General features: G+C 37.2%; 2 protein-coding genes across 4 annotated transcripts; one reads left to right on the top strand and one right to left on the bottom strand.

The window, feature by feature from the left end:
- Nucleotides 1-3,257: 3,257 nt before the first annotated feature.
- LOC139134026 (E3 ubiquitin-protein ligase rnf146-like) lies at nucleotides 3,258-7,148 on the bottom strand. Of its 3 annotated transcripts, XM_070700864.1 has the most exons (3): nucleotides 7,069-7,136; nucleotides 6,737-6,967; nucleotides 3,258-6,077 (listed from the first exon to the last, which is right to left on the bottom strand). In XM_070700864.1, exons 2-3 carry the CDS (start codon nucleotides 6,828-6,830, stop codon nucleotides 5,023-5,025), a joined length of 1,149 nt encoding a protein of 382 aa, XP_070556965.1. In that variant the 5' UTR covers nucleotides 6,831-6,967; nucleotides 7,069-7,136; the 3' UTR covers nucleotides 3,258-5,022. The 3 variants fall into 3 exon arrangements, with proteins under 3 accessions (XP_070556965.1, XP_070556967.1, XP_070556964.1); XM_070700866.1 differs by having other exon boundaries at nucleotides 6,752-7,148; XM_070700863.1 differs by having other exon boundaries at nucleotides 6,737-7,147.
- Nucleotides 7,149-7,414: 266 nt separating this feature from the next.
- On the top strand, nucleotides 7,415-25,328 carry LOC139134025 (eukaryotic translation initiation factor 3 subunit E-B-like). Its single transcript, XM_070700862.1, has 12 exons — nucleotides 7,415-7,555; nucleotides 7,778-7,837; nucleotides 8,478-8,535; nucleotides 8,735-8,895; nucleotides 9,463-9,567; nucleotides 10,063-10,188; nucleotides 10,949-11,073; nucleotides 12,371-12,590; nucleotides 20,450-20,559; nucleotides 21,265-21,367; nucleotides 23,021-23,167; nucleotides 23,873-25,328. Exons 1-12 carry the CDS (start codon nucleotides 7,466-7,468, stop codon nucleotides 23,909-23,911), a joined length of 1,344 nt encoding a protein of 447 aa, XP_070556963.1. The 5' UTR covers nucleotides 7,415-7,465; the 3' UTR covers nucleotides 23,912-25,328.
- Nucleotides 25,329-26,537: the final 1,209 nt, after the last annotated feature.

Below are 26,537 nucleotides of genomic sequence, written 5' to 3' on the forward strand. Positions count from 1 at the left end.
ACATGCATTGGAAAGTTTTCATCACTTCTTTCAGAATTATATAACGGAATAGCCATCGCTAGAGGGCGCTCTCCAAGAAGAGCATAAGGGGCGGTGGAGAGAATGCAGAAAATACCAGAGCCGGTTTCACCTCTCACAATGTCAGATGAAGCGTACCTTGAAATAAAAAGAAGAATGCTGAACAATCTTCTCTTTTTGTAATTAACAGCAAGATCTGACATACTCTTAATAGGTAGACAAAATTATTAATTTAGGAAAGAAAGCTTGAAAAGAAAGACCATGAATGAGAGATTAAAAAGACTAGCATCTTTGATCAATAGTTATTGCTGCTACCAGTGTTCCTTACACCTGCTACACATCAGAATACTACAGGGAAAAACATCAGAATTCAGTGGAAATTCACCTAGCCTTTTTTGTAAATATCTAGCCGTGATATTTTGAATAAAGAACTGTATTTTCTGTCAATAATCTCCTCTCCCTTCAAAAACACATTTGATTTTTATTTTATAGATACATTTGAGAAACGCAGTCAGATTGAGATAAATCCATTGTTCATTTTGAATACACTGCATAAAAACCCTATAATACTTACTGTATTAACATGGATTATTGCCTGTATTTTAGCTGAAGAGTGCATATACAGATGAATACAGTCAATAATCCACTTTTTGTACTCAGCACGCCTGTATTCATGTGGATTCATGTGAATTCACGTGTATTTAACTATAATACAGGCAACTCATTAATGTGAATTTATCTGAATTATTGGGTTTTCATGCAGTGATAGACAAAAATAGTCATCACTAGAGGATGCTTTCCATGAGAGAAAAGTGAGAGCTAGGGGAAGAAATATCTGTGCATCCAATTTTTACTGAATCCTTAGATTTTAGGTGCTGGTAGTAATGCACATTGAAATTGAAAGATGTAAACGTTAACTTGTAATCAAATTTTCCTCAAGGAAACAATTTCTCTTACCAAATTAAGAATAAATATCAGGGGTCACCATGCAAAGTTTTGTATTAGAGAAACAAATTACTTAACATTTACCAATATTTTTAAGTTAAAATAGCTGCACCCCTGTGTTAACTCTATGAAGTGAGCCCCCATAAGTGATAGAGTCAAACAGTATTGCAAAAAAATCAGTCTGAATATTTATCCCCAAGGTCCATAAGATCAGAGTTTAAATACACAGAGATGGACAAAAACTGAAGAAACAACCACTTTCAGTAATGACAACAAGACCTGACATATTTTAGTCACATTGAGGGATTTCAGCTTTAATGCTAAAAGCAAAAGAAAGACAATGAACAATATTGAATACATCCAAAATAACACACTGTACAGAACGACAAGACTTACAATGTCTGACTCAGGAACTAGGCCACTGAATCAACTTAACTTTCATCAGCTGTGTTACCATACGGTCCCTCAACAGTTACAAACAAGGAAAGATTGCAGACAGGGTCATTGAGTGATCTGAGTACGATGATTAAAGGAACAGGTTTGCCATCACAGATTTCAAAGCAGAACAAATTAGTATTATATACCACCATGGATATAGTCAATTGGACTTGGTTTAAGTTAGTGAATTTTTATTTTCATTTTCAAGAGATTATGGTTTCTCAGTTCATTTGAAATTTGGCATCCCAGGTCAGATTTTCCTAACGATCAAATGCCTTACCTTTAAATCTGTGCAGTAGTGAGTTACTTTTTGCAGAATATGATTCCAGGTGAAACTCACAAATCACAAACTTGAACCAAGTCTAATTGTCAATGTGAACAAGCACCAATGTGAGAACCAGAGATTGAGGGACTTTAATGAGGTACCAGTGGAGAGAGAAAGAGCGCCCTCTACCAGTGCAGGCTATGGAACTTTTCAATATATCATCATTGGTTTATCCACAGAATGCCTGTCCTGCTTTGCCTATTGCTCATACTGCATTGTCTAAAGGATGCCGTCATGGTTTTGTTTGCTAGTTTTCATAGCTGTTTTTGCCTGCTGAATGCCCTGACTACATGTACTTTGTCTACAGCTTGTCCTTGCTTGTTCGGTAGCAGGACCCCATATTGTTTGTCTTCAGGATGCCAAATGGAAATAATTGGATCTCTGCCAGACCTTGCACAGAAGCTGTCACTTTGCTGATCACAGGGTACTTAGGTAATCTGGTTGTTGTTGATGTTATTTGCAAATTGAAGTGCATTACCTTGTTTTTATTGTTGTTTCAATCACGTTAATGTCATTAAAATACACGCTGAAGAACACTGCAGTAATCTGGCTTCCACACCAATAAAATACCTTGGAAGTACACAGTAAAGTGCCGAATACTGAACACCCTCTAAATGTACACCATACACTGGAAAGCGCTCAGGGATTTAACCCTTGTGTATATACGGTATATACTGGTATGATGAAGAGTAATGTCTGGCACTGTACTGGGAACCTCCACGGCACATTATTGGTATAAAAGTCCCGAGTTCCTCCTGATCATAATTACAGCCAAGGGTCTCTTCAGAAACAGTTGGAAAATAAGTTCACCATCCAATACAATCATTCATAATAATCAGAAAAAGGCCACTTGTTGCAGTTTTAGTGACAAAGTCACATTTTACCACAGGCCAGAGTGAATTCATTCAGTTTTGCATCTAGTCAAAATGTTGAAGGGTAAGCCAGTAAGCAGTTAAAAACATAGAAAAATTTACACAGGCAAGTTTTACGGTGACATTTACTTGATTTGTTTCCGTGTTATAGGAGTGTCAATTCAAGAATCAAAGCAGAAACTTATTTTTTCCCTGATTGTTCACCTCTACAATGTAAACTACACTACGACGTCCTGCAAGTACATTTTACAAAATTTGTAAACACAGATTTGTCTGACGTAAACTTCCATTCAAATGCTCTATTTTTAATATAAAAACATCCAAACCCCAAAGTGTGGGGGATGCAAGTATTTTGGCCTGACTACAGTTCAGATCTTGTGTCAATTTTATGACTAGTAGAGACCAACTTTTACAAGACTTAGAATTTACTAAGATCACCATCAATCTTTTTTCTCAAATTTGCGAGAATCCCAAAAGACATGATTGAAAAACAACAGTATGTATGATATGAGTGAACATTTCATTATTGGTGGAATTTGGTCGATCAGCCACCTGTAATCTATTAAACCATTCTTCAACTCTCTTTACAATCTCAAAACTATGGATGGCGCCTAAATCTCTCAGACCCCATTCTGGGAAAAAAGGGCTCCATTTTGGCATACTTCTAATTGCCTATTTTAATCAACACATCAAATGTTAGACATCAACAAAACATGAACTACATAGACGATTATCAGCAAGACAAAAAGAAGAAATAGATAAAATAAATAAAAATCAATCAAAAGATCTCCCATAAATGATAAAGCATATACGGTAAATGGGTCTTATCATGATTTCATCTTTTCATAATGATACTAAGTAGTGTGAAACTGTCAAACGACGACGTACAACACTGTTACAATCATAATAATTATTTTCCCTGAACCCTGCACAAGGAAAAGTTACCAAAGAGTTCATTGATTTCATGCTCTGGGTAAATATGGACATCTTTAAAACACATCAAGCACTGGAAATAATACAATTGAGTACATCACAAAGCACTGACATAAAACAATTTACATTCTTGTTTGCTTGAAATAGTCATATCATATAATTACTGTTTTATGTACTTTTTAACCTCCACCACAAAATGTTGATTCTCATGTACTGATTTGTGATAGTATATTTCTTCTCAATTTTGAGATTAACCTTTTACTAAAACATCTTGCAACCTCTTGTGAGCAGTCTGCATGCAAAAGCTGTCTTTCCCTTCTACGTCCACAAATTTGGAAATTATCATAGCATAATCTAGGGACACGTCAATCCTGAGTATACTTAACTACAAAACTAGAGCATGTACCATAAGTCACAGAAAAATATACATACTACATGTACCTAAGTTGGCATCAGAACCACAAGGCCACTGCCATGATAGATAAATCAATGAGTACACCATGGCTTAGCATTGCTTGTGTCTTTGAGCTTAACACTACAACAGCACTGTTTCTCTAAGACACTGTTCTTATTTTGAATGATAGTGCAATCTGACAAGCCAGAGGCTATACGAATATTTCAAAATCGTTTCAGTCTGCTCTGAGCCTGGTAACACTTACATGTATCATGCACAAAAAAAGAGTTGCCATCTTAAGTAATTACATTGTTCTGTTGACTGTATTTCTGATGTTGAGTCAAATAGTTTCAATGCGTCCACTGACTCATAAATTGTTGACATTGTTGAAAGTAAGAGTGGACTTGGCTACATCTTTGTAACAAAAGTGATAAGAAATGAAATAAATGCCCAAAGAAAGTAGAAGCACAGAGTGAAAGAACTAGAGAGATGTGATTTCCTATCATGATTGCAAAAGAACATTTCAATGTTAAAAGTGGACTTGCTTCAACAAGCAGGACAGCAAAAGCAAGTGGTTGGAACTAAAAGTTACTGTGTACGAAGGCATCTTAAAAGGATAACAGCTGTAACTTTTAACAATATGTCCATAATTTTTGTTTTAGAAAATGAACATTTTTCTTATTTCTCTCCGTCAAATATGTTGAAATTAAATGCCATACCAAGTATACAATGTAAGCTTTGTCTTTGCTTTGCATTGTGGCCTACATGTACGTATTACAATATTTTTGGTGACAAATAAATTATGGTCAGGAATAAAATGGACACAAATAACATTAAAAAGTTAAAAACGTACAGGCTGTGATTACAAGTTAAACACATGCATTTCCACATGATTTGGGAAGTAAATGTACCATCAGAAACTTCACTTTACAGCAAGAACAAAAATACTAAAACACACCTTTACATAAAAGTTATCGCTATCGAAGCTGGCATTGTGAGAGGTGAGTCCACTTAGAACTGTCTCAATGTCTGACCAAGTAAGCATTTCTCTCCAGGTAATCAATCTTAGTTTCTTTAATGGACAGAAATAGTCTCCCTCAATCATCGTCATCTCCACTGCTCTCAACATCTCCGTCATACCTAGACTGCATGACTGTATCTTCACAACTTGGTATATTGTGTCTACCATCCCTGAATTCTGACTCAGTGGCCATATATTCCTCCCTGCTGACCATGTTGTCAGCTCGTCTGTTCTGTCTCCGAGCTCCTCTACGCAATCTAAGTCCCTGTGGAAAGAGGCTCTGGATACCTTCCCTAAGTGCTTGTGAACTCATGTTTGCCAGAGAATTTGGAGATCTGACATGGTGGTGTCGGCTGCTCCTTCCAGACGACATACTGGTTTGATCGCCGCCACCTGAATTTCCGGTGGAAGAAACCACTACCTCATAGGTTGTTTCAGCTTCATCGTCAGTGTCCACGCCATCGTTTTGATCTGAGAGGGTCATTGCACTGAAATGAGCTGTGGTGGTATGGACATCCTGATCACCCCCAGGAGATGCAGTCACTTTACTGACCACAGAGTCTGTACTTTGCATCTCATTACCATCCCCTTGCCTTTCATCCTGTCTTCTAGAACTGGACAAATACTTGATCCCAGCAATACCTTTAGTGGGTACAGAAGACAAGTCCCGCTTGATCCTTCTACGTCTTGTCGGATCATTTCGTCTTATCTGAATCATATTTTCATAGTCTATAACATACAGAAAGCCTGCAATCAGCAGTTCAACACATCGGTGTTTTTGTTTGTAAGCCTCTTCTAGCTCTACTGTGGTACGTTCATCATACTTCCACCAACCATTTCTGCCTTCATAGAACCATGAATACTTGTCCTTAGCATCTGTTGAGGAAGGCTGTACTCTGCCAATGGGCTCCACAAGGGTAGGACAGTTCAGAAACTCCATAGGAATCTCATTACGACACAAGGCACATCTTTTGCTTTGGTTGGCCACTCCCTTCACGCAGAGGAAGCAGAAAATGTGACCACAAGGTAATTGCACTGGTTGGACACAGGTCTGTAAGCAAACTGCGCATTCAGGTATATCAGTGACTGGTGTTTTATGATCACTGTCTTCTTGACTGTCTGTCTTCAGATCTAGAAAAAAAAATCCGAGAATAGATGAGTAGGGACTTTGCTGAAAATTGGGCAGTACTGAATATGATGGCTGTGAAAAGTACATCATCTACAACACCAGGTATCTACAGTGATTACCGTCACCTTATGTAAAATTCTGGTTTCTATCAATTAGTCCAAGTAGACCTCCTTATAAATACAGCATTTGGATACATTCAGAACACAGAATTGCATTTCAAGACTATTGAGTACAGTACAGCAATACAAAACTGAACAGAACAGACATATAAAAATAATCCATATTGGACAACAAAATATCCGGCTAATTAAGTTCTAAAGCAATGCTAATTATGACGATTCACAACGCTTATATTCACACTTTTGGCTCAGGCTAGGGAATAACAGCTAGATTTCTACAATCTACATCACAATATCACAAAATCGTCATGATCGTGGCTGAAAAAGTCTTCTGCCCTCCCCTGAACTTGAAGACAATGTGCACGTACTGACGATTTTATCGCACTTGCAAGATCTGCACAATGTGTACACGATGTCCATAGTACAGTGTATGTAGGAAACTCAAAACCATGTCGACTGCACTTCTAATCAGATCTCAAAATAATATTACTTCCTGGATTGTGACATTAGAGCACTGTTGTGTTGGTTTAGACATGGCTTACCAGATTTTTTCACACCTTTGGTTTTCCTCTCCGTTTTCGATTGGTCTCCCTTAGATGAGTCTGGAATCGAATCAGTTGACTCGCTTTCAGCCATAGTGTCTCAGAGTTATTGTATTGACATCTAAACTAAAACAACTTCAGTTGTACGACTTGTTTTGGAAAGCAGAACATCCGTCCGTCCCTGTGTCATCAAAGACGCACAACATCGCCACAAAAGAGATATCCAATGACCTAGAAAAAAGTAATTCCTTACTATAATTTCCCTTATATGCGTGATTTTCATATATACGATATTGCATTTTCGGTAATATTGTAGATTTACTCATCTGTACATTTTGATATGACTGTAAATTAATTCCTCCACATGCCAGATTTCTTGGACGACCTTGATAACCGTATCGCAGGTCATAGCAATTTAACTAATGCGCGAGGACCTAGCTTTTGGGTTAGTGAACTTTCCAACTTGATGGTGAACTCTGTGGGACTCCGCTCTCTGTGTTGAAAAGTTCAAAGTGGAGGATTAAAATGAGAGTAAATCTATTTTATCGAGTAAAAGATATATACTTTCCTAGTTAAATACTATTCAAATGCTTTTAGACGCCCATGGAAAGGTCGCTATTCTGATATGAAAATAGCGTGAATGCAAGCAACGTCCCTGTTCAAAAGTGAGTTACACCGATTCCTTTTCCGCCACATCATAATGCATTGTGGGTAATTGACAAAAAAAACATGGCGGAATTCGATCTGACATCGAAGATAGGAAATTATTTGGACCGGCATTTAGTGTTTCCTCTTCTGGAATTCTTGTCGGTGAAAGAGGTAGGTGCAACAGTGTAATACCGTATCAGTTATATCCTGCCACGAGTGCAAAATGTACCTGTTTCGTTATGTTTTCTGGTATGGTTGCGAAACCTGGAACCACATGTGTTCAACAATCTGGCTATGGTGACATGTATTATCCGTCTTTTTCCGAACAAAAAGGAGAATATGTACTTCATGTCAACTGTCTTATTGACCGCTGCCAACCATCTCTAATTGCAGATTTACGATGAGAAAGAAATGCTCCAAGGGAAGCTTGACCTCCTCAGTAAAACGAACATGGTAAGAATATAGGCAGTGAGGGCGCTGTGATCGTGGACGCATCAACTTTTTTGTCCAGCTCTGTATGGTTTCATCATGTAACGTTTTCCCCAATTCACTTTCGTTGGGGGGGGGGGTGTCGCATATCTTGATTTCTCTGGTCACCTGCAGATCAGAGAGCGAATATTATAAACTGACGCTTGTCTTTAAAACAACTCCATCCTGACAACGTCAACTATAGCTTGCTAGAAGCAGTTTAATTCAAACAGCTTACAAGTTACAACACACTTTCCATTGCGATATACTAGACATATTTTTGTATGTTAGCAAATCAGCACACATTTTGATAATGAGGGGAATATTGCTATTTCATGAGTCATTAATCATTACATGAATCCCAAACTGCACACGCATCCATTACATTGTCAGAATTATATTACGTTGTGTCGCAAAAATTATGCAATTCAACATTTGGTCTTTGAATATTTTGTTCTGAGTAGATTTCAGTGAAAACTTTTTGCTTCAATAATTCAGTAATGAGTATATTGCAAACCATTGTAAGTGTGTTGTTTCCTTGTTCACCACGTGATCCAAAATGATTGACATGACAAACCTGTTATGGGCAAGGCCAGAATGTGATGTACACTTCCCGATGTTTCAGGTTGATTTTGCCATGGATGTATACAAAAACTTGCATCCCGAGGAAGAGGTTCCAGACTGTAAGTAACTTATCCATGCCTTCAACTCAAATCTCATCACTGCCATGTATTTTTCAAATTTCAATACAGAGTTTATGAAAATAGTGCACCAATTAAGTAACTTCAGAAATGTGTGGTCAAAATGTTCCAACAAATATTTTTGTATATTATTGATGAAACCCTCATGTCATTGCAAATCAGTTTTATCTTTGTGTTGCAGCTCTGAAAAACAAGCGTGCAGAAGTAGTAGCAGATTTAAAGAGATTACAATCAGAGACAGAACCAATTGTAAAGATCTTTGAAGACCCAGAAGTCAGTAATCAGATACAGAGTACAAGGGACGGCAGACAGTTTTATGACTATTTATCCAAACATCATGGGGTAAGAAAAGTTTTTTTCAAATCTTGCAAATGATTTTTAACAGATCACATCTTTAGTCAGCCTTTGCTCGTGTCATCACCACCAGCTCAAGTTAAAACTAGTGAAGCATAACATGTCTCGTATGGTGCATTTGAACGAAATTTTGAACATGAAGGCCCCTGAAAACATCGATACTGAGCAGTGTAAACAAGATTTTTACGGACTAAAGCTGTTATAACAGACCAAGCAAAGTGGGTGAAAATTCATACAGTAAGTTTTGGCTCAATGCTGTTTTTCATTGACTTTGCAGATTTGGAAGTGATACTGTATGGCAGGAAAAGAGTAAAGCTCAATAACGTCATCAAATAAAACAAGCTTGTTATTGGAGTTGGTCCAGAAACTCAAACAGGAGCATGTACATTTCACAAAAGACAGCATGTCTCTTTATCCAACAGTGTTGCTGTTCATGTCATAAATTGAAGTTTTGATATGAACAGAGAGCTGCATTAGTTACCTGTCACCATTCAAAACAGGTAAAACTGTTTATGGAATCAAACTCAACCTTCAGACACATGTTGTTCATTACAGTTCATCCCAGAAATGCTCGACACACTCTACAGATATGCTAAGTTTCAATACGAATGTGGTAACTATTCCGGGGCGGCTGAGTATCTCTACTTCCACAGAGTCTTGGTAAGTTCATACAAGAACAGCTTACACCTGCGGAAGGCTAAGTCCAGAGAAAAAAATGCATTATTCGTAAGATTTTTGGGGCTAAGATACATAGGCAGTGAGTAAAATTTTCTTATGAAACCGCAAAATCTCCCACTGGTTACATTTTCACTGATGACTTGGTGTCTAGATTTTACAAATTGTCTACAATAATAGAGGCATTATGTGTACATGTCGTGTTGACAGAACAAATTCTGAGTATTTCCACATACTCCAGAAGAAAACAAAACATTAAAATATGCACCAAAAATGCCCAAAAAGCACTGAAATAATTGCAACAGGAGGAACAACGAAACCTTTGTTTGGTTGTCCTGTATCTGTTTTGTTTAATCAACCATCCATTGATATTCATGATTTGATCATCAGATTTACTTACCCTATCAGAGATGTGTGACTTTTTTAGTATACCATAGACTTTGCTGTGTCTAAACAGGATAAAATTGTCTTCTTTACTAGGTACTCCCAAATGATAAGAATGCATTGAGTTCACTCTGGGGTAAACTGGCCTCTGAGATTCTCATGCAGAATTGGGACGCTGCACTTGAAGACTTGAACAGACTCAAAGAAGTCATTGATTCCAATGTAAGTAAAGAAACACAATATTTTCCTGAGATGATTGTATGAGCAAATACAACACTTCTGTCTCTTTTATTTGTACAATTCATTTTGTTCCAGTTATTGCTGAAAGACAGTGCATCCATAAATGGATTTTAATGAACGGTAAAATTAGATAGCTAAAAAGAGTAACACGTCGTTAAACATAGAAGAAAAGTTCAGGTACACAAAATAAGACAAAATGTAATCAAAATGCACAGATTGACTGGATTTGTTATATGGGAATCAACTTGTTTGAAAATTAGAGTGGATTTTTGAGATTAAAATGGATTTGTAAAATTGGAATTGTTTTATGAGATTGGGAAGAATTTGGTAAGAGATTTGAATTGATTGTTATATATTTGAATGGATGCAGGGAGATTTGTAAAATTAAAATGGATATGTGAGATTGAAATGGATTTATCATAGTAAGATGAGTGAAGTCTAGGAATGAAAATAAAATGAGTAAGAAAACAAGGACAACAATATTACAACGCCCAATATCAGTTCAAAGTATTGGCAAAGCAAATGTCATATACATTAGTACATCAATTAGTTGTATTTATTCTCAAGATGTGCAAGATCATGATGTGCACAGCGTTGTAAGCTTGCACATGATGTGCCTGGCTATGTGACTGTACATTAGTGTAGTTGAGTAGAATATCCTTTGCATAGACTAGTTCATTTTTCAAAAAAAAATTTTGTCTTTCACTGATAATATTCTTCATGTCTGATGCTTTGATTTCAGGTTTATGTAACGCCTCTTCAAATGCTACAACAGCGTACTTGGCTTATACACTGGAGTCTCTTTGTCTTTTTCAACCATCAGAAGGGTAGAGATGCTATCATTGATTTGTTCCTCTATCAAGCACCGTAAGTTGTCATTTTACTGCTCAAAAATTGGATCAACTCCTCACTGAGAGGCCATTATAACCCTTTACCTGCCACACAGTATCATTTCCCCATCAGCCAACTCAGTGAAAAGTGGTATTGAGCCAAAACCATACGTATTTCCACCCATTTGACTTGGTCTGTTCCAACAGCTGTAGTCCATAAAAATCATATTTACAGTATCTGTGATTTCAGGGGCTTTCCAATTTTCAATTTTTCATCAAAATGCACCAAATGGGACATATTGTGCTTCACTAGTTTTAACGAACTTGACCCGATGGTGAAATATGAACTTGGCAGGAAAAGGGTCAAAAGACACTACAGAACACAACTACAACAATCAAATATATAGTTTTCTTGTGTCAACCTCAATCATGCTTCTTTTTCAGAGTCATGCATCAAACTCTCACCAGAGAGAGAGGCATGAATACATGTACTTTGAATCAAGAAAGGCGTGATTACTCAGCAAAATTTCAAAAGTGTTTTGCCATTTTATCAAAGTAGCATTTGTCAGTATTTGTTTCAGCAGCAACTCCACAAAATCATCCTCTAATTTATGCTAATTTATTCATGTTCATTCAGCATAGCTCTAGACTTTCACACTTATTTTGTCAAAATACAATTTTGTCAGAATACAAAAGCTTACATGAGCAACTCAGCAAGACCTGACTAATTATTCTCATGAACTCATTACAAAAGTCAAACGTACTATAAATACATGTGCATACACAATGACAGGCAACCACTTCTTTACAGATTAAACACAGCAATCTGGCGACCTAGCTGACATGCTGTTTCTTTATCACTGTTCAAAATTCAACTGCTTAAATAATCCCTGCTAATCAAATGATGATGTGTTGAAATTATGGCTATTGATTGAATAACTGATTACGTCATACATGGTAGTCTGCCGACCGTCAGAGCTCGACAGGCACACCATTTCAACTCCTGTAAATTACATGTACATCTTATCAGACAGACGGGGTAGGAGACCATTTGCCCTCCTTACATGTACATCGGGCAAATGGTCACCTACCCTCGAGCACTTAGTCCCTTGTTTGGGCTATAATGTATAATATGCACACACATATAAATCATCTCTATGTCCTTGTGTAGAGATCCAACTGAGTCATAAAAACAAGCGTTTATCGACACTTTAAAGGGACAAGAAAGCCTCCACATCGCTGAGTGCACAGTTGATATACAGATGATGATATTTAGTACAGACTTCTTACTAACATTAATGTTGACAATGTTTGTATTCTATTGACCACTGTAGGTACCTGAATGCTATTCAAACAATGTGCCCACACATCTTACGCTACCTGACCACAGCTGTAATCACCAACAAGAGACGGCGGACAGTTTTGAAAGATCTGGTCAAAGTTATCCAGCAGGAGTCGTACACGTACAGAGATCCAATCACGGAGTTCCTTGAATGTCTTTATGTCAACTTTGATTTTGACGGTGCACAGAGGAAACTCAGAGAATGCGAGACAGTAAGTAGGATGCTTACTATAATTTTCAGAGAGTAACTGGAATATTGTCATAGTATGTATAACTAAGATATATATTCTTCCAGTGGCAATCAAGCGTCATATATTGGCATAGCATGTATAACTTTTATGTGCTATAAGATATTCGTCCAGTGGCAATCAAGTGTTATACATTGGCATAGCATGTATAACTTTTGTGTGCTGTAAGTTATTCTTCCAGTGGCAGTCAAGTGTTACACATTGGCATAGCATGTATAACTTTTGTGTGCTGTAAGTTATTCTTCCAGTGGCAGTCAAGTGTTACACATTGGCATAGCATGTATAACTTTTGTGTGCTGTAAGATATTCTTCCAGTGGCAGTCAAGTGTTATACATTGGCATAGCATGTATAACTTTTGTGTGCTGTAAGATATTCTTCCAGTTGCAATCAAGTGTTATACATTGGCATCGCATGTATAACTTTTGTGTGCTGTAAGATATTCTTCCAGTGGCAATCAAGTGTCATATATTGGCATAGCATGTATAACTTTTATGTGCTGTAGGATATTCTTCCATTGGCAATCAAGTGTTATACATTGGCATAGCATGTATAACTTTTGTGTGCTGTAAGATATTCTTCCAGTGGCAATCAAGTGTTATACATTGGCATAGCATGTATAACTTTCAAATTTGTGTGCTGTAGGATATTCTTCCAGTGGCAATCAAGTGTTGTACATGCATATTGCAGTCCCTTGTTTGTGCTATAGTAGTACATGGAGTGTTTTCATTAGAAGCCGGCAGCCGGCGAAATTGTACGTCTGTGACAGCACTTTCGCCGGCTGTAATTTGGGGGAAAATATTATAAAATGGCACAAACTTTGGTTAATACTTCAGAAATTATGACCATCAACTGAGTGACAAAAGTACACGACGTTTGGGCTTGCGCGACAAACGAGCCAAAAACAGATGAACATGCACACGTATAGTAGGCCAGGCTCCGTACGCATAGTGTACAACTTGGGCTATGTATACATACAATGTCTTTTTATGCGAGGTCAGACTACGTCAGTGTACTGTTCTAATATCTTATATCATTGGGTGAAAGTACGCCTGTCCTCTGTAAGCGGCAATATCATTGGGTATATTTCCCTGACCTCATTAATATTCTGCTACGAGTCAAAACAATGGCGACCGTCCATAGGAAAGCGTGTAGCTGTCAGCGATCACGTTTTGATGTGGTAATGAGCCGAGTGCAGCCGTCCGATGAATGTATCAATATAATTTTTTTAGTATTTTGGTGAGGTGTTCTTCAGAGAGCGAAATCAAAGTCATGCATCGCCAACATGTTGTATTACGTGCGCTAAGTACGCGTACGCGACTATGACGCCAGAGCAAGGGATTTGTTTATAGAACTGTTCTAGAAAGTAGAATTACGTGATCAACCATCTACGTTAAAATGCTAAAATCCTGAGAGTGGTCAGTTATAAACTCGCGGTTGTGGTTGCAATTCGATATTTTACCCCCGAAAACGGTGATTTGGCGGTGTACAAAATTTTGAGAAATATTGTACGTCTCAGGGCTGGCTTTTCACGTATATTTCTTGTGATTTCAACTCAAAGGAAAGTGGAATGGGCACGCTCTACCGTATCTGCCGCCTGCTCTAAATTTAGCACGCGATCCATGCTTTCATGGGGAACTGGTCAATTGGACCCCACGCCGATTGGACCCAAGTCAATTGGACCCAATGATAGAGATAGAGATTATTTACATGTGATCATTTCACATTTTGTTGATCAGCTAATGTCCGGTATCACTGACTGGCATTAAAAACACTGTGACTAAGACTTGTATTGCATAGTTTGTTATTCCAGTCTCAGGTCTTTATATAATTGTGCAACGAAATTCACTTCGACAGCGCTTGTACTCACAGCGCTAAACAGTGAAGTACAGTACTTATGTATGGTACATTTGCGTGGCGAGCTTTGAGAGCCAAGGCCGGTTCACGGTCGTGAATTGCTAGCGAACTCCAAAAATTAAACTAAGTATGCTAAATCAAAGCGATACTCGAATAGGTTGTATGAGTTCATGATTTGGTAAAACTTCGCGATCAATCACGGGGTCCAATTGACTTGGGTCCAATCGGCATAGGGTCCAATTGACTAGAAACCCTTTCATGTACATTTGTAGGTAAATGGCCCGATCATGAAACCTTTCAATGCTGAAAAAGTGTCTCAATTTTATCGACTAAGTTTTGAATCTAGTAATAAATAACGTGTTTTGCCCCGCGTGAACTCTGTTAATTTTCTCGGTAAAAAATATCCAATTTTGTAGCATTTGCAGACGGTAGGCAAATTTATAATTTATGTAAATATTATTCACGTAGTTCATTAGATACATCACAGCCAGCTGGAGACTTCCCCTCATTTGTTTTGGTGGCGATGCAATGTTTTTCTTTTTTGCTATTGATACATGTACTAGTGCGTGACTGCTGGGGGAAAAGAAAGCAACACAATATTTTTCAGGACTTGTGTATTTTCTTTGATACAGCATATGCTTATGGAAAAAAGAGACAATATTTTTCTTTCACAAGTTTCAGTGTACTGCACTTAAAAGGTCAGTCATAGAGGAAGGAAGCCCATTATAGTTGTTACTTACTGATACTGCAAACACTTTTCTATTGTCATTTTGTTGCATCTAACTGAAATGTGTATTCACAAACTTTTTAGAGGCCTTTTGTGAACTGCAGGTGAAAAATAAAAAACAAACTCCAATGCCAACCCTGAGGCTGTACGTCAGTCAACTTTTTTGTTTCATTGAATTGGTAATAAAGGGGTTGTATCTCACTCTTTTCATCACTTTGAGTTTCTGCATTGACATTATTGTGCATACTGAGTGTAATTATTATGCAAGTATTCCCTGTATTCTTGATATCAAAAAAAGTCAAAACTGACTTTGTCCCTTTAAACTGAAAGAGAAAAGAAACTACTTACCTGGGATTTTCTAATGACTCCTGTATAATTTTAGTGTGACATGTTTTAATATGAACAACATATTCTTTTAATTGAAATGTAAATTCGATACTACATTCAGTTTGGCATTAATCACAAAAAAGTTTTTCGCCAAATTCATGGAATATCTGCCAGTAGTTGTAGTACTCTTTATTGAATATAACAAAAGTTACTGTTGCTTCCCTGTTGATTCTAGTACACTGTAATATTAACACATAGGATGATAACTTAGGGCACTGACCATCTCTGTAACTGTTTGTGTTCTCATGGAAAATGTCATCAGACAGTGACACAGTGAAGAAAGGACAAACAAAACAAATGATATGAGTAAGATGGTACATTGTTTCTACTTAACACAAAAAACCACAAACAGTTTTTGTTTTTAAAATACAGACTTTTTTACACTGACATTCAACAAAACTGGATAAATTGCTGTTCAAAATACCTTGCCAATGTTATGCTGCCGCCGCCGCGACACGACGTCCCCACCCCAACCTCGGCTTCCGTCTCCACCTATAATTTACATTTCTCCGCCTGGGCAAATATCTACTGAAAACCCTGGTACATGGAGTCCTTACTTCTTATCATGGCCCAGTAGAAATGGGTCTTGATCTGGAAAGCTATGATGAAAAAGTGAAAAATTTCAAACATTGAAAAGATTGTGGTAACATTTGCTGATACAAGCCATTACAACAGTTGTCCATGTTTCCTTGTGAGGACTTTCTCACTATGCATGACTTTCTGTGTTTCTGAAACGGCGTGAGCAGGGATCATCGAAAGTAGTATAGTATACTCATATGACTGTGAAAATTACGGACAAATTAGCCTTGTGATAGTTTGCATCAGGAATAATAGAAACACATAAGAACCTCGGTCAGAGAGATCAGAATGCCATGTCACACCATGTGTTCGTCGAGATCCATGAGTTATTTTCTTCACTGCTTGTCCAATCTGCATCATCGCTCAAGAATTTTAAACAGACAACACAGTTACTAATTAAATCTGGTTTTCAGACGTAACATAAATGGATGACGGATGGATGTTTTTAAACATACTGAACATGTACAATTTAAAATTTGGGAGACATTGATTAAGGTAGCTATCTCATGTTCTCGGCACTCTTATGGAGCGCATGCGCAAACAGTAATCATAACAGGCAGACAATCTGTCTGTCAATCAGAATCACGTCAAAGCTAACTCATGAGGTAGACGGTGTACATACAATATTCGAATCTGATGAAAATCCTATGTAGAGATGGGTTGGTCTTACACGCTATCGTATTACGGTCTTTTTAGCTCATATTTTGTATGGTCTTCTGCTTACAGGACCGCACAAAAAAACCATAATACGATAGTGTAAAAGACTGAGCCATCTCTACGTATTGACAGGCCGACAACTTTACTGGAAAAGTAGCACAGGGTTTATTTTCCAAGCAATAGCATTAATGATAAAAGATAGTTACAATGCCTACACCAGGACGTAGAACAGGGAAATAGTTGTGTAAATTTGAACTTAAAACATGTGTACGGCAGGTTACAGGTAACTCTGAGACAATTTTGAAGTCATATATCAAATATTGTTTTGCGATATGGAAAACAATGACACCCAAGGAGTAAAGAGATGAGAGAATCATCTTTTACTACAATGAAAATAAGGTAGTAGAATATGGAAACTTGATGGTTAGTTTTTCAAAAATAAATTTTTATTGAATCATTACCGGGGAAAATGAGAAATAAAACATTCAGACATCGTATCATTTACAAAATGTCACCTGTCACAGTCTTAACTTTTTTCAGAGCTCTCTCATCCTGCAGCCCTTATCTATGGCTTTAACGCATCGTTTTCAAACAACTGACTGATGGGCTGTGGGCATATGCTCAAGATAAACACTTAACACTGTTTTCTTAACTAATTTTAATCATTTGTCATCAAGGGCGTCTTTTCCGTCACCGGTCTTATTATATATTTTCCTGAATAATTACTCGGTGCTCTCTCCTCCTCACTGAAATAGCAAACACTAAGTTCTTAGCAAAATTTCGGAGAGAGCTGCTGCTCTCTAAACACTGGCTGATTATAGCTGTTGTATGTCTTCTTGGGGTTCTCGGGGTTGTACTTATTCCTGCACCGGAGCACACATGGGTGGCGGGACTGTGACCTGAACAGCTGTAAAGCCACCTCAGGTCGTATGTTGTTGTCCTGATGGTGATGGGCTTGTCATCCTGGTGGTGGTGGGCTTGTCATCCTGATGGTGGTGGGCTTGTCATCCTGGTGGTGGTGGGCTTGTCATCCTGATGGTGGTGGGTTTGTCATCCTGATGGTGGTGGGCTTGTCATCCTGGTGGTGATGGGCTTGTCATCCTGGTGGTGGTGGGCTCATCTGATAACTTTGAAAGAACGCATAAGTGTAGCAATCTCGGTCTTTAAGTGGCTTAATTTGATTGCTGCATTTCAATCTCCTTCCTCATATCTGGGATGTGCTCGCAGTTGGAACACGCTTGGTGTTGTCTGTCAGTCTGGACACCGATGTTGTGTGGTATTTGATGAGCTGCAGCGAACTCTGCAACAAGTTTCTTTACCTCGCTCTTCGTCCCGTAGATCAATACTAACGTTGCCGGCGTGGAAACTTTCTCTCTCCATTTTCATGTTCGGCAAGCATAGCAGCTTCAGGTGCTGAAACACTCTCAATGACAATCTACAAATAAATGTGACAGAATTAAATAAACTTTCCACCTGCAATCTCACGGAGTCGAACATCTACGGATTACACCATTGACAATTCATGAATGTATTGTAGACGAGGCGCTTGCGTGACAGCAAAATGTGCATCAACTACTCAAAGAGACATAATGAATTTCATTTCCAAATTTGAAAAACTCACATGACGGGACTATTTTAAATATATGCTTGTAAACAAGAAAAAGCACACACTGTCATGTCAACAACTTCAATAGTATATGTCTACATATACAGCCTGTCGTGTTATGGATAGTTTTCTATGGTAAATGGTCAACTGGACTGGACTCTAAAATAATTTTTGCCAAAGCACCCTTGCCCTGATCAATTTCTATCGGAGATACACAATCATTTGTGATTGGATACACGGCGAGGAGTGTAGTGTAGTAGTTTATTGCATTTCAAGGCCTCCGGCCCATTTGCAAGGAGTTACAATTCAAAAATTATACAAATGGTTAACGGAAAAGAAAATGAATGATTTGACAGGTAAAGAGAAATTACAATTTAGTTTCAATTGAAAGAATTTCTGAGCGAAGCATTCTTTAGATTGTAACAAACGTAGAAATTTACACTTATTTGGATGGATATGAAATTCTTTTGCAATATACATTAAACGAAGCTTGTCAAAAACAGGGCATTCTAAGAGGAAATGAAACTCATCCTCGACCTTATTGGATTTACACATTTTACAGATTCTTTCAATGCTGGCAATACCAGTGTGTCTACCTTCCTCTATTTGTAACGGAAGACAAGAACAACGAAAACAAGCAAATGTTTGAAGTATTTTGAAGTCGAGCTTCAAGGACAAATCTCTTTCTATATCTAATGTGCTCTTAAATTCAATATAGGTGTGCATGTTTGGTTTCCTGCTGATAGTTTCCCACCATTTTTGTTTATATACATCTTTAATTCTCAAGTCAAACTCTTGCATGAATCTGTCTTTATCACCAACTTCCTGTGCCAGCCAAACGTATCCAAAGCTGCAATTATTGCAACATCGTCTGCATACAATAATGAAAATAAATTTAACATATCTTGAGTTAGTTGGATACCAAGCCCTCCAGAATTTTTAAGCATGTCATGTAACGATTCAATAAAAAATGTCTTGTTCATCACGAAGTAAAACTGTAAATTTTCTATCCATTTAATGAATGGTTTGGGTCATTTAACAAACTAATGACCGAAGCATTCTCATTAGACAGAAATGGGACAATACCTGTGAGACATGTGAGAGCCGTTTATGACACTGGCTTGTTGTAGTCAGTGCTGAAATGAAACTTCCTATTTGAAATACAGGACAAATTGGTGTGATAATTTTACCTGTTGTTCTTTCGGCTTGGACTTGGCATTTTTTCGCTTCATCTTCGGCAAATTCTTAACAGTTTCTGTGAACCATCTCTTTTTTGCTATGTAAAAAAGAACGGTATCCGGTATGAACATTGTAATAGTAGCATCTCTTCTGCAAACAAAATACATGTATGATATGAAAAAAGAGATTGTAAGTATCCTTTTGCCAGAGGAAAAAACCTTGTTTCAGGGCAAAGGTCAATCCAATTTTAACGTTCTGCAGACGAAAAAAGTGAGTTAATTTCATGCCTGGTTAATGAGGTCAAAAAATCTTGACTTGTAGCAATTATTCTCCCAGACAGTTTAAGCGACCATTTCTTGAAGTTGCAACATCATATGTAAACATTAGCAAGATCATTTTGACGTGGGCCAATTCCTGCCCTTTATAATGCAGGTGAATAAATTTGCATACAAGTACAGCTGGTCTCCAAGGGTGAAGGCTAGCCCAAGGGGAGCCCAGGGCAAGCCTTTATGTGCGTTAGTTCTGAATCGATCTGTACTCTTAGTTTTAACAGCAACTGTGCATATTCTTTCAATTTCTGATCTCAGAACTTCATTCTGTGTATTTAGTCCAACAGATAGGTGACAAGAAGGAACATGTAAACAGAAACGTTCATACAGGAAATATTCAAAACCCAATTCTCACCTGTGTGTAGACCATTGAATTTCTTAAATCCTTCACACACTTGAACCTTGGCTCTTTGGAGTCCTGACTAGAATTTTACATGGCCTTTATAATTTTCATAGCAAGAATATTTCGTTTAATAAATAATTATATTTCTATTTATTCTGTAGGTATTGATCAATGACTTCTTCCTGGTTGCCTGCCTGGATGACTTCATCGAGAATGCCAGACTCTTTATCTTTGAGACATTTTGTCGTATTCATCAGTGTATTAGCATAAGGTAAGACTGCCCTCAGTGTCTGTTTAATACATTGCCTTTGTTTGACACTCGTCAAAGGACGAAGATTTACCAACCTCTGCCATTGAAACATTCATGAAATGGCGGTATATATGAAAAACAGGGTATTTGCTAATTTTTGGTTCATAAATTACTGTCAATTTGTTGTGCATATGTAGTGTCTTGTGTACGATGAAACCTTTCTTTTAAGAAGTTCAACATGATGTAGAATGGTAAAATAGTCCAGATTAGACAGGAAAATCCTGTTCAAGTTGTAACTATGAACGTGAAAAATCTGTCTATAGTAAAGAGGTGTCCATAGTACAAGGGTGTCCATATGAAGAACATGTTTTACCATATTGTGAACATCATAGTGATCATGCACGCTGTGCAGGATTGTGATCTACTGATCTGATTGCCATTGCAAATAAATAGAACATCCCCTGTTTATTGATGAGATCCAAAGATGTGGCACTATTTTGTGTGATATCATTAGCTGTGGATGTGGTTTTGTTCAAACGATGACATGGGTCTTAAAAATATGCAAATGAGCTAAAAAAATGTTGAAATGATCAAAAATCAAGAACTCATGAACTACTGCCCCAACTGCCTATACATTTTCCATGAAGTTACCTTTTGTTGAGCTTCTGTTAATTTGTTCATTTCATGGTAAAATTGTTATATTCCTTTTTTATATTCACAATTCAGTATGTTGGCGGAGAAACTGAACATGACGCCTGACGATGCTGAGAAGTGGATTGTCAATTTGATCAGAAATGCAAGACTTGATGCCAAGATTGATTCTAAGCAGGTGAGCTGACTAATTATGTTGGGACAAGCTTTATGTGATTTTGCCAGATTCGATGCTTTACAGAGAAATATTAAACAGCCTAAGCTGATTTGTCCTGCTTTCTTCCAAAAACTTCTCAAAATGAAAAACTACAAGGTCATATCAACAAATCATGCCCGCTCGAAGGCCGTTCCCAAAAAGCACATCTACCAAATCACCAACTGTTGCAAATTTCTAAAGCCAGTTGAAAATTTATGTGTTTACCCAGGCTTTACTGTGAAGCTTAACACTGTATGCATCAGTGATTGGAAACAGAGTACCGGATTTTGACTCAATGAGCTTTCCTCAATTGATCCATCAATCACAGTTGGCTGGCCAAAAATAACATTTTCCATCCCCGTGGCAGTTTGCTGTCAAAACAGTTTAAATACCGCTCCAGTCAATTTCCTCTGGCATGCAATAAAGTGTAGAACAAAGCGGCAAATGAACTCCTTTCTTTTGTCACTTCCAACCCCTCTTTCACCTGTTAACTCCCATTCCCTTCAAATAGGTCGGCTAATTAGTTTGGACCAGATCATTGTAGTGAAAGGGGTAATCCTGTCTCCCTTTATAATATGCAATTTGTTTTAGACCTTTCTACAAGACATTGGCATGAAAGAGGTGTATATTCTAGAGAAAGGTAGAGCCATAATGGAATGTTGTCAAACATTTTCATCACCATCTTCTTGTATCTTTTATCAACTGAATGCGATTAAGGTAGTATGCGCATCCAAAAGTGAAAGACTAAAACTTTTGTGCAAACTTTCCTCAGTGAAGCCTTCAACCATTCTCTTACCAAATCAACAATAAATAAAAATCAGGGGTCACCGTGCAAAGTTTGAAACTAGCATAACAAACTACTCAACATTTTGCAATATTTGAAACTCAATAAGGTAAAAATTAAATTTCATATTTTCGAGAAACTAAAACAGTGAAAGTTTTTCTTACCCAAAGCGCTTTAAAATGAGCATCCACAAGGAGTAGATCAGAAAAGAATTGTAGAAATTTTGAGAGTCTGAATATCTGTCCCTAAGGTGCATTCTATTGGCGTATATGATGGAGCTGTTGTACAAAAGTTTTTGGTGTAAGGTTTTAAGGCGTAAGTGCAATTACTTGTTTTAGTGACATGCTTATATTGAAAACATGGTTTTTACCAGCAAGGAAAAATGTACAAAGTGAAATGCGTATAATGGTCACTCGAGGGACCAAGAGAAAGTGACCACTACATGTATCTGAAGGTGACCTTTCTATAGAGGGTGGGTGTGGCATTACTTTCAGGAACAGATAAAGTAATAATAAAATTCAATACTGCAAATCTTGAAAATCATGATATGTGCATTTTATTTCTAAAACAATTGTGGCGAAGTGTAGAATCAATCAAAACAGACTCATTTCTTGTGTTCAGTCTAAGAATTTGTTGACAGAGGTCATACAGAGTCAGATGTGCTGACCATTATACACAGGTTTTGTACTGAAGTTGAGTAATTACATGTGGCCACTCTCAACATAAGAGAGGTAGCTGTTCTGTGGAAGGCCTCTAACATGTGAAATATTACAGGACTGCCACAAGGTGAGACTAAGACAGGTTTGACTGTGTTGATAGTTTCAAAATTGTCTTGCGAACTTTGCTTTTAGGGTCATGTCGTCATGGGAACACAGGCAGTATCGGCATATCAGCAAGTCATAGAGAAAACGAAAGGCCTTTCATTTCGTAGCCAAATGTTGGCCATGAATGTGGAGAAGAAACTAGCAATGAAACATCAGAACTCACAAAATGCTGGGGTGAGTAGAAATTCAGTTTTGTCACATCTCAAATCATTTTAACAGATCAGGCAAGAAATGAACTTTATTTTTTCAAAATTTTGAATTTCCAACATCATCAATATGATTTCAAGGCAAGGTGTTTTTTCTGAAACTGAAACTATAAAAATTGTGGTGTCTAAGGAAAATTATACCTCAGTGTAAAAAAGTAAAAGCTTTGCCCCAAACAATTCACACACAGAGAGATTGTTATTGCTGTTAATGTCGACAATACATTGTTATTTGCAAATGAAGGAAGACCAAGTTAAGGTAGTATGCAGCTCAAAACCATTGTCTTTCAAAATAAAGAATAAACAGCAGGGTCGACAGAAAATTTTAGTACTAGAGAAACAAATCATGTAACATTTACCAACACTTAAAATTCAAAATGGCCACCAACCTTGTGGTAACTCTACGGGCAAAAATTAAATATTGAATTTTCACAAATATAATGTGTTCAAAAGTTTGTTTTCTCTAAGAGCTTCAAAATGAGCTCCCAAGTCGTAGACCAAATTGTATTGTAAAAATTTTAGACTATGAATACCTGTTGTCAAGGTGCATTGTACCTGAAAACCACCACTTTCCAAACTTTAGGCACTTAATATCGCTTCATGTAAAACCCAGAGAGTCAGTGAGCCTTGTAAAGTTCATACATTTAGAAATTCCTGTTTTCCTTTCTTCCTCCAGATACCACATTGGGGAGCAACAGACAGTCAGGCGTTCTAAGTCAGTTCCAAGAAAAGACCAGCTGTAAAGTCAAGATGTTTTATTCTTGTAACTCAAGTTTCCATGAATAGAAGTCCGACCACAAATGTAAAAACAAAACGGGTTGTGTCAAAACTTTGTAACAAAAGGGTTGTTGAAGTGTATCAGTAAATTGCTACATCCATGTATAACCCTGCTACACATACTGGCACTTTAAGTTTATTAATATCTTTTGAAGTCAACCAAACTGATCCATGAATTACACTATGTAAAAAGTCTTGCTTTGGTAGAAATAAATGTATATTCTTCCGGCATTATTTTGATTTACAGCACTGTCAGAAAGCACTTTAGTATTTTACCAAGTTTATAGCTTACTGCAAGAACTACTGCATGGTAGGAGGCTGTGTGTATTTCAAGAATTTCATATTCTGTTTTCTTGTCAAGTATGTAATTTACATGGACATTGTTTCACATCCTCCCCTTCATTGTTGCTTTGAACAGTACACCAGAAAAAATGGATGGTCCCAGAAGAAAGAGCTGTGTGTTTCTGATATTTTGCTCATTCAATAGGTTTTGAAGGGTTAGGAATATTTAAGGAAGTATGCACCTCGAGATTCGGAGACCTAAACTTTGCTTAAACTTTCCTCAATGAAACTTTCAACCATTCTTCAAAATAAAGAATAAATGTTGGGGGTCCTTGTGAAAATTTTGGTTTGATGGAAACAAATTACCTTAAATTTACTGATATTTGAAATTCAAAATGGCAGCCATCCCTGTGTTAACTCTATGGAAAAAAATTTAATTTTCTATTTTAACAAAAATGGGTGGTATAAAAAATCTTTATTTTGTCCAAGATCTTCAAAATGAAGCTGCTCAAGTGGCAGGTCAGAGAAGTATTCATAAAAATTTGATAGTCCAAATATCTGTCCCCGAGCATGCGAGGTGCATTCTGCCTTAAGGGTCTTTCAACCCAGGGAAACAAAGAAGAAATTTTGCCAACTTTTCCCCCATCATGTAGTAATTTACTTGTACACAGAAAACAATGTTTTAGAGTTACAGAGCAGGTTTGATCTTCATCGGTCTTCTTGGCATACCAGAGATTGCAACAGTGGCACATTCAGCTGTCCTGTGAGACTAGCATCCACTACCTCAGTACTCATGGGGTAGATTTTTATCGTGTCAAGACATTCATCAACGATACCAAAGTAACCATTGTTTTCATTGACTTGTTCATTAAAAAACATCATTGACAAGCAGTTGGACTGTCTCATTTGGTTTATGAAAGACTTATTTCATCATGGAAAGAGAATTGTTATGATGTAAGGTATCCACAGATAATAAATGATGTTACTATGACAACAGGCTAATTACATCAATACTGTAGATACAATAAACTGTTATCCAGTATAACAACAATAAACAAAGAAGAATGAATAAATCTTTGTCATGTTTGGTTAATTCTTGTAAAGTAGTGATTTTTCTCTGCATGTGTGATGTCACATTCAAGGTGACAATCTACAGCCAATTTAAGGTAGTATGCACCTCGAAAGTGAAAGACTTAAACTTTTGCTCTAACTTTCCTTAAGGAATCTTTCAACCATTCTCTTTCAAAATCAAGAATAAAAATCAGGGGTCACCGTGCAAATTTTGGTACTAGAGAAACAAATCACCTAAGAATAAGATTTACCAATATTTGAAATTCAAAATGGCTACCATCCCTGTGTTAACTCTATGGAGAAAAATTAAAATTTTCGAATTTCGAAAAACTAAGCTGGTGAAAAGTTTTATTACACCAAGAGCTTGGAAATGAACCTCAAGAAGTGGTATATCAGAAGAGAATTGTAAAAGTTCGAGAGTCCGAATGTCTGTCCTTGAAGTGCGTTCCACCTTAAAGGAAGTCTCTTCCCATCAACTACATGTATACAAGGCATTTGTGTGATTTGTTCATCAGTTCATGCCATTTACGGAAAGAACCGGCAGTCACATACACTAGATGGTAAAAACTTTGCTAAGAATAATGAAAGATTTCATGAAAGATTTATTGTTAATCAGAGGTGTATAAAATCACCATGACAATCAGTGATTTTACTGTGCTTTAATTGGATCCTTGATGCCCTGTCAAGGTCAATGGTGAATGACGTCATCAGTAGTTGTCTTCATGTCTGTAACTAACATACATATGTGTGTTACAGAAGATACTCTCTCTGTGATTTGTCAAGCTGCCTTGATACCTATGTATAGGTTTATCTTCTGTATGCATATGGGAGATTTGTGTCACATAGGTACTGGATGTATTGGTTGCACATGGTGGCTTCCTAACATTGAAAAAACTACAGACAATAATCAGATAATATTGGAATAACTAACTTAAGTCCTCTTGACCAAATATTTAATGGATTAATACTACGACTTTTCATATGCCCTATGCTGTCACCTATAAATGGGGATATCTCAAAACTAACTGGGGTTATTGGTTTCAAGCCAAAGACCGAAATTCTTGGTAGTGCAAATGATTGGGTTTATATTAGCCATGGATCACAATGGGACCACGATTCGATGTCAAATTTAAAGGTGACCCCATTTATCCTTTACGTATGAAAGCAGTGTTCATGCATGTGTCTTAGATCATGACATGGGAAGTCCATAG

Source organism: Ptychodera flava, chromosome 5 (assembly GCF_041260155.1).
Source record: "Ptychodera flava strain L36383 chromosome 5, AS_Pfla_20210202, whole genome shotgun sequence".
Classification (NCBI taxonomy): Eukaryota; Metazoa; Hemichordata; class Enteropneusta; family Ptychoderidae; genus Ptychodera; species Ptychodera flava.

Coding starts and splice junctions, on each gene's coding strand:
- LOC139134026 (XM_070700863.1), bottom strand. CDS start 6,830: ATGGCTGAAAGCGAGTCAACTGATTCGATTCCAGACTCATCTAAGGGA. Junction 6,078..6,736: donor CAAAGGTGTGAAAAAATCTG/GTAAGCCATGTC, acceptor TTTTTTTTCTAG/ATCTGAAGACAGACAGTCAA.
- LOC139134025 (XM_070700862.1), top strand. CDS start 7,466: ATGGCGGAATTCGATCTGACATCGAAGATAGGAAATTATTTGGACCGG. Junction 9,568..10,062: donor TCTACTTCCACAGAGTCTTG/GTAAGTTCATAC, acceptor CTTCTTTACTAG/GTACTCCCAAATGATAAGAA. Junction 21,368..23,020: donor CCAAGATTGATTCTAAGCAG/GTGAGCTGACTA, acceptor CTTTGCTTTTAG/GGTCATGTCGTCATGGGAAC.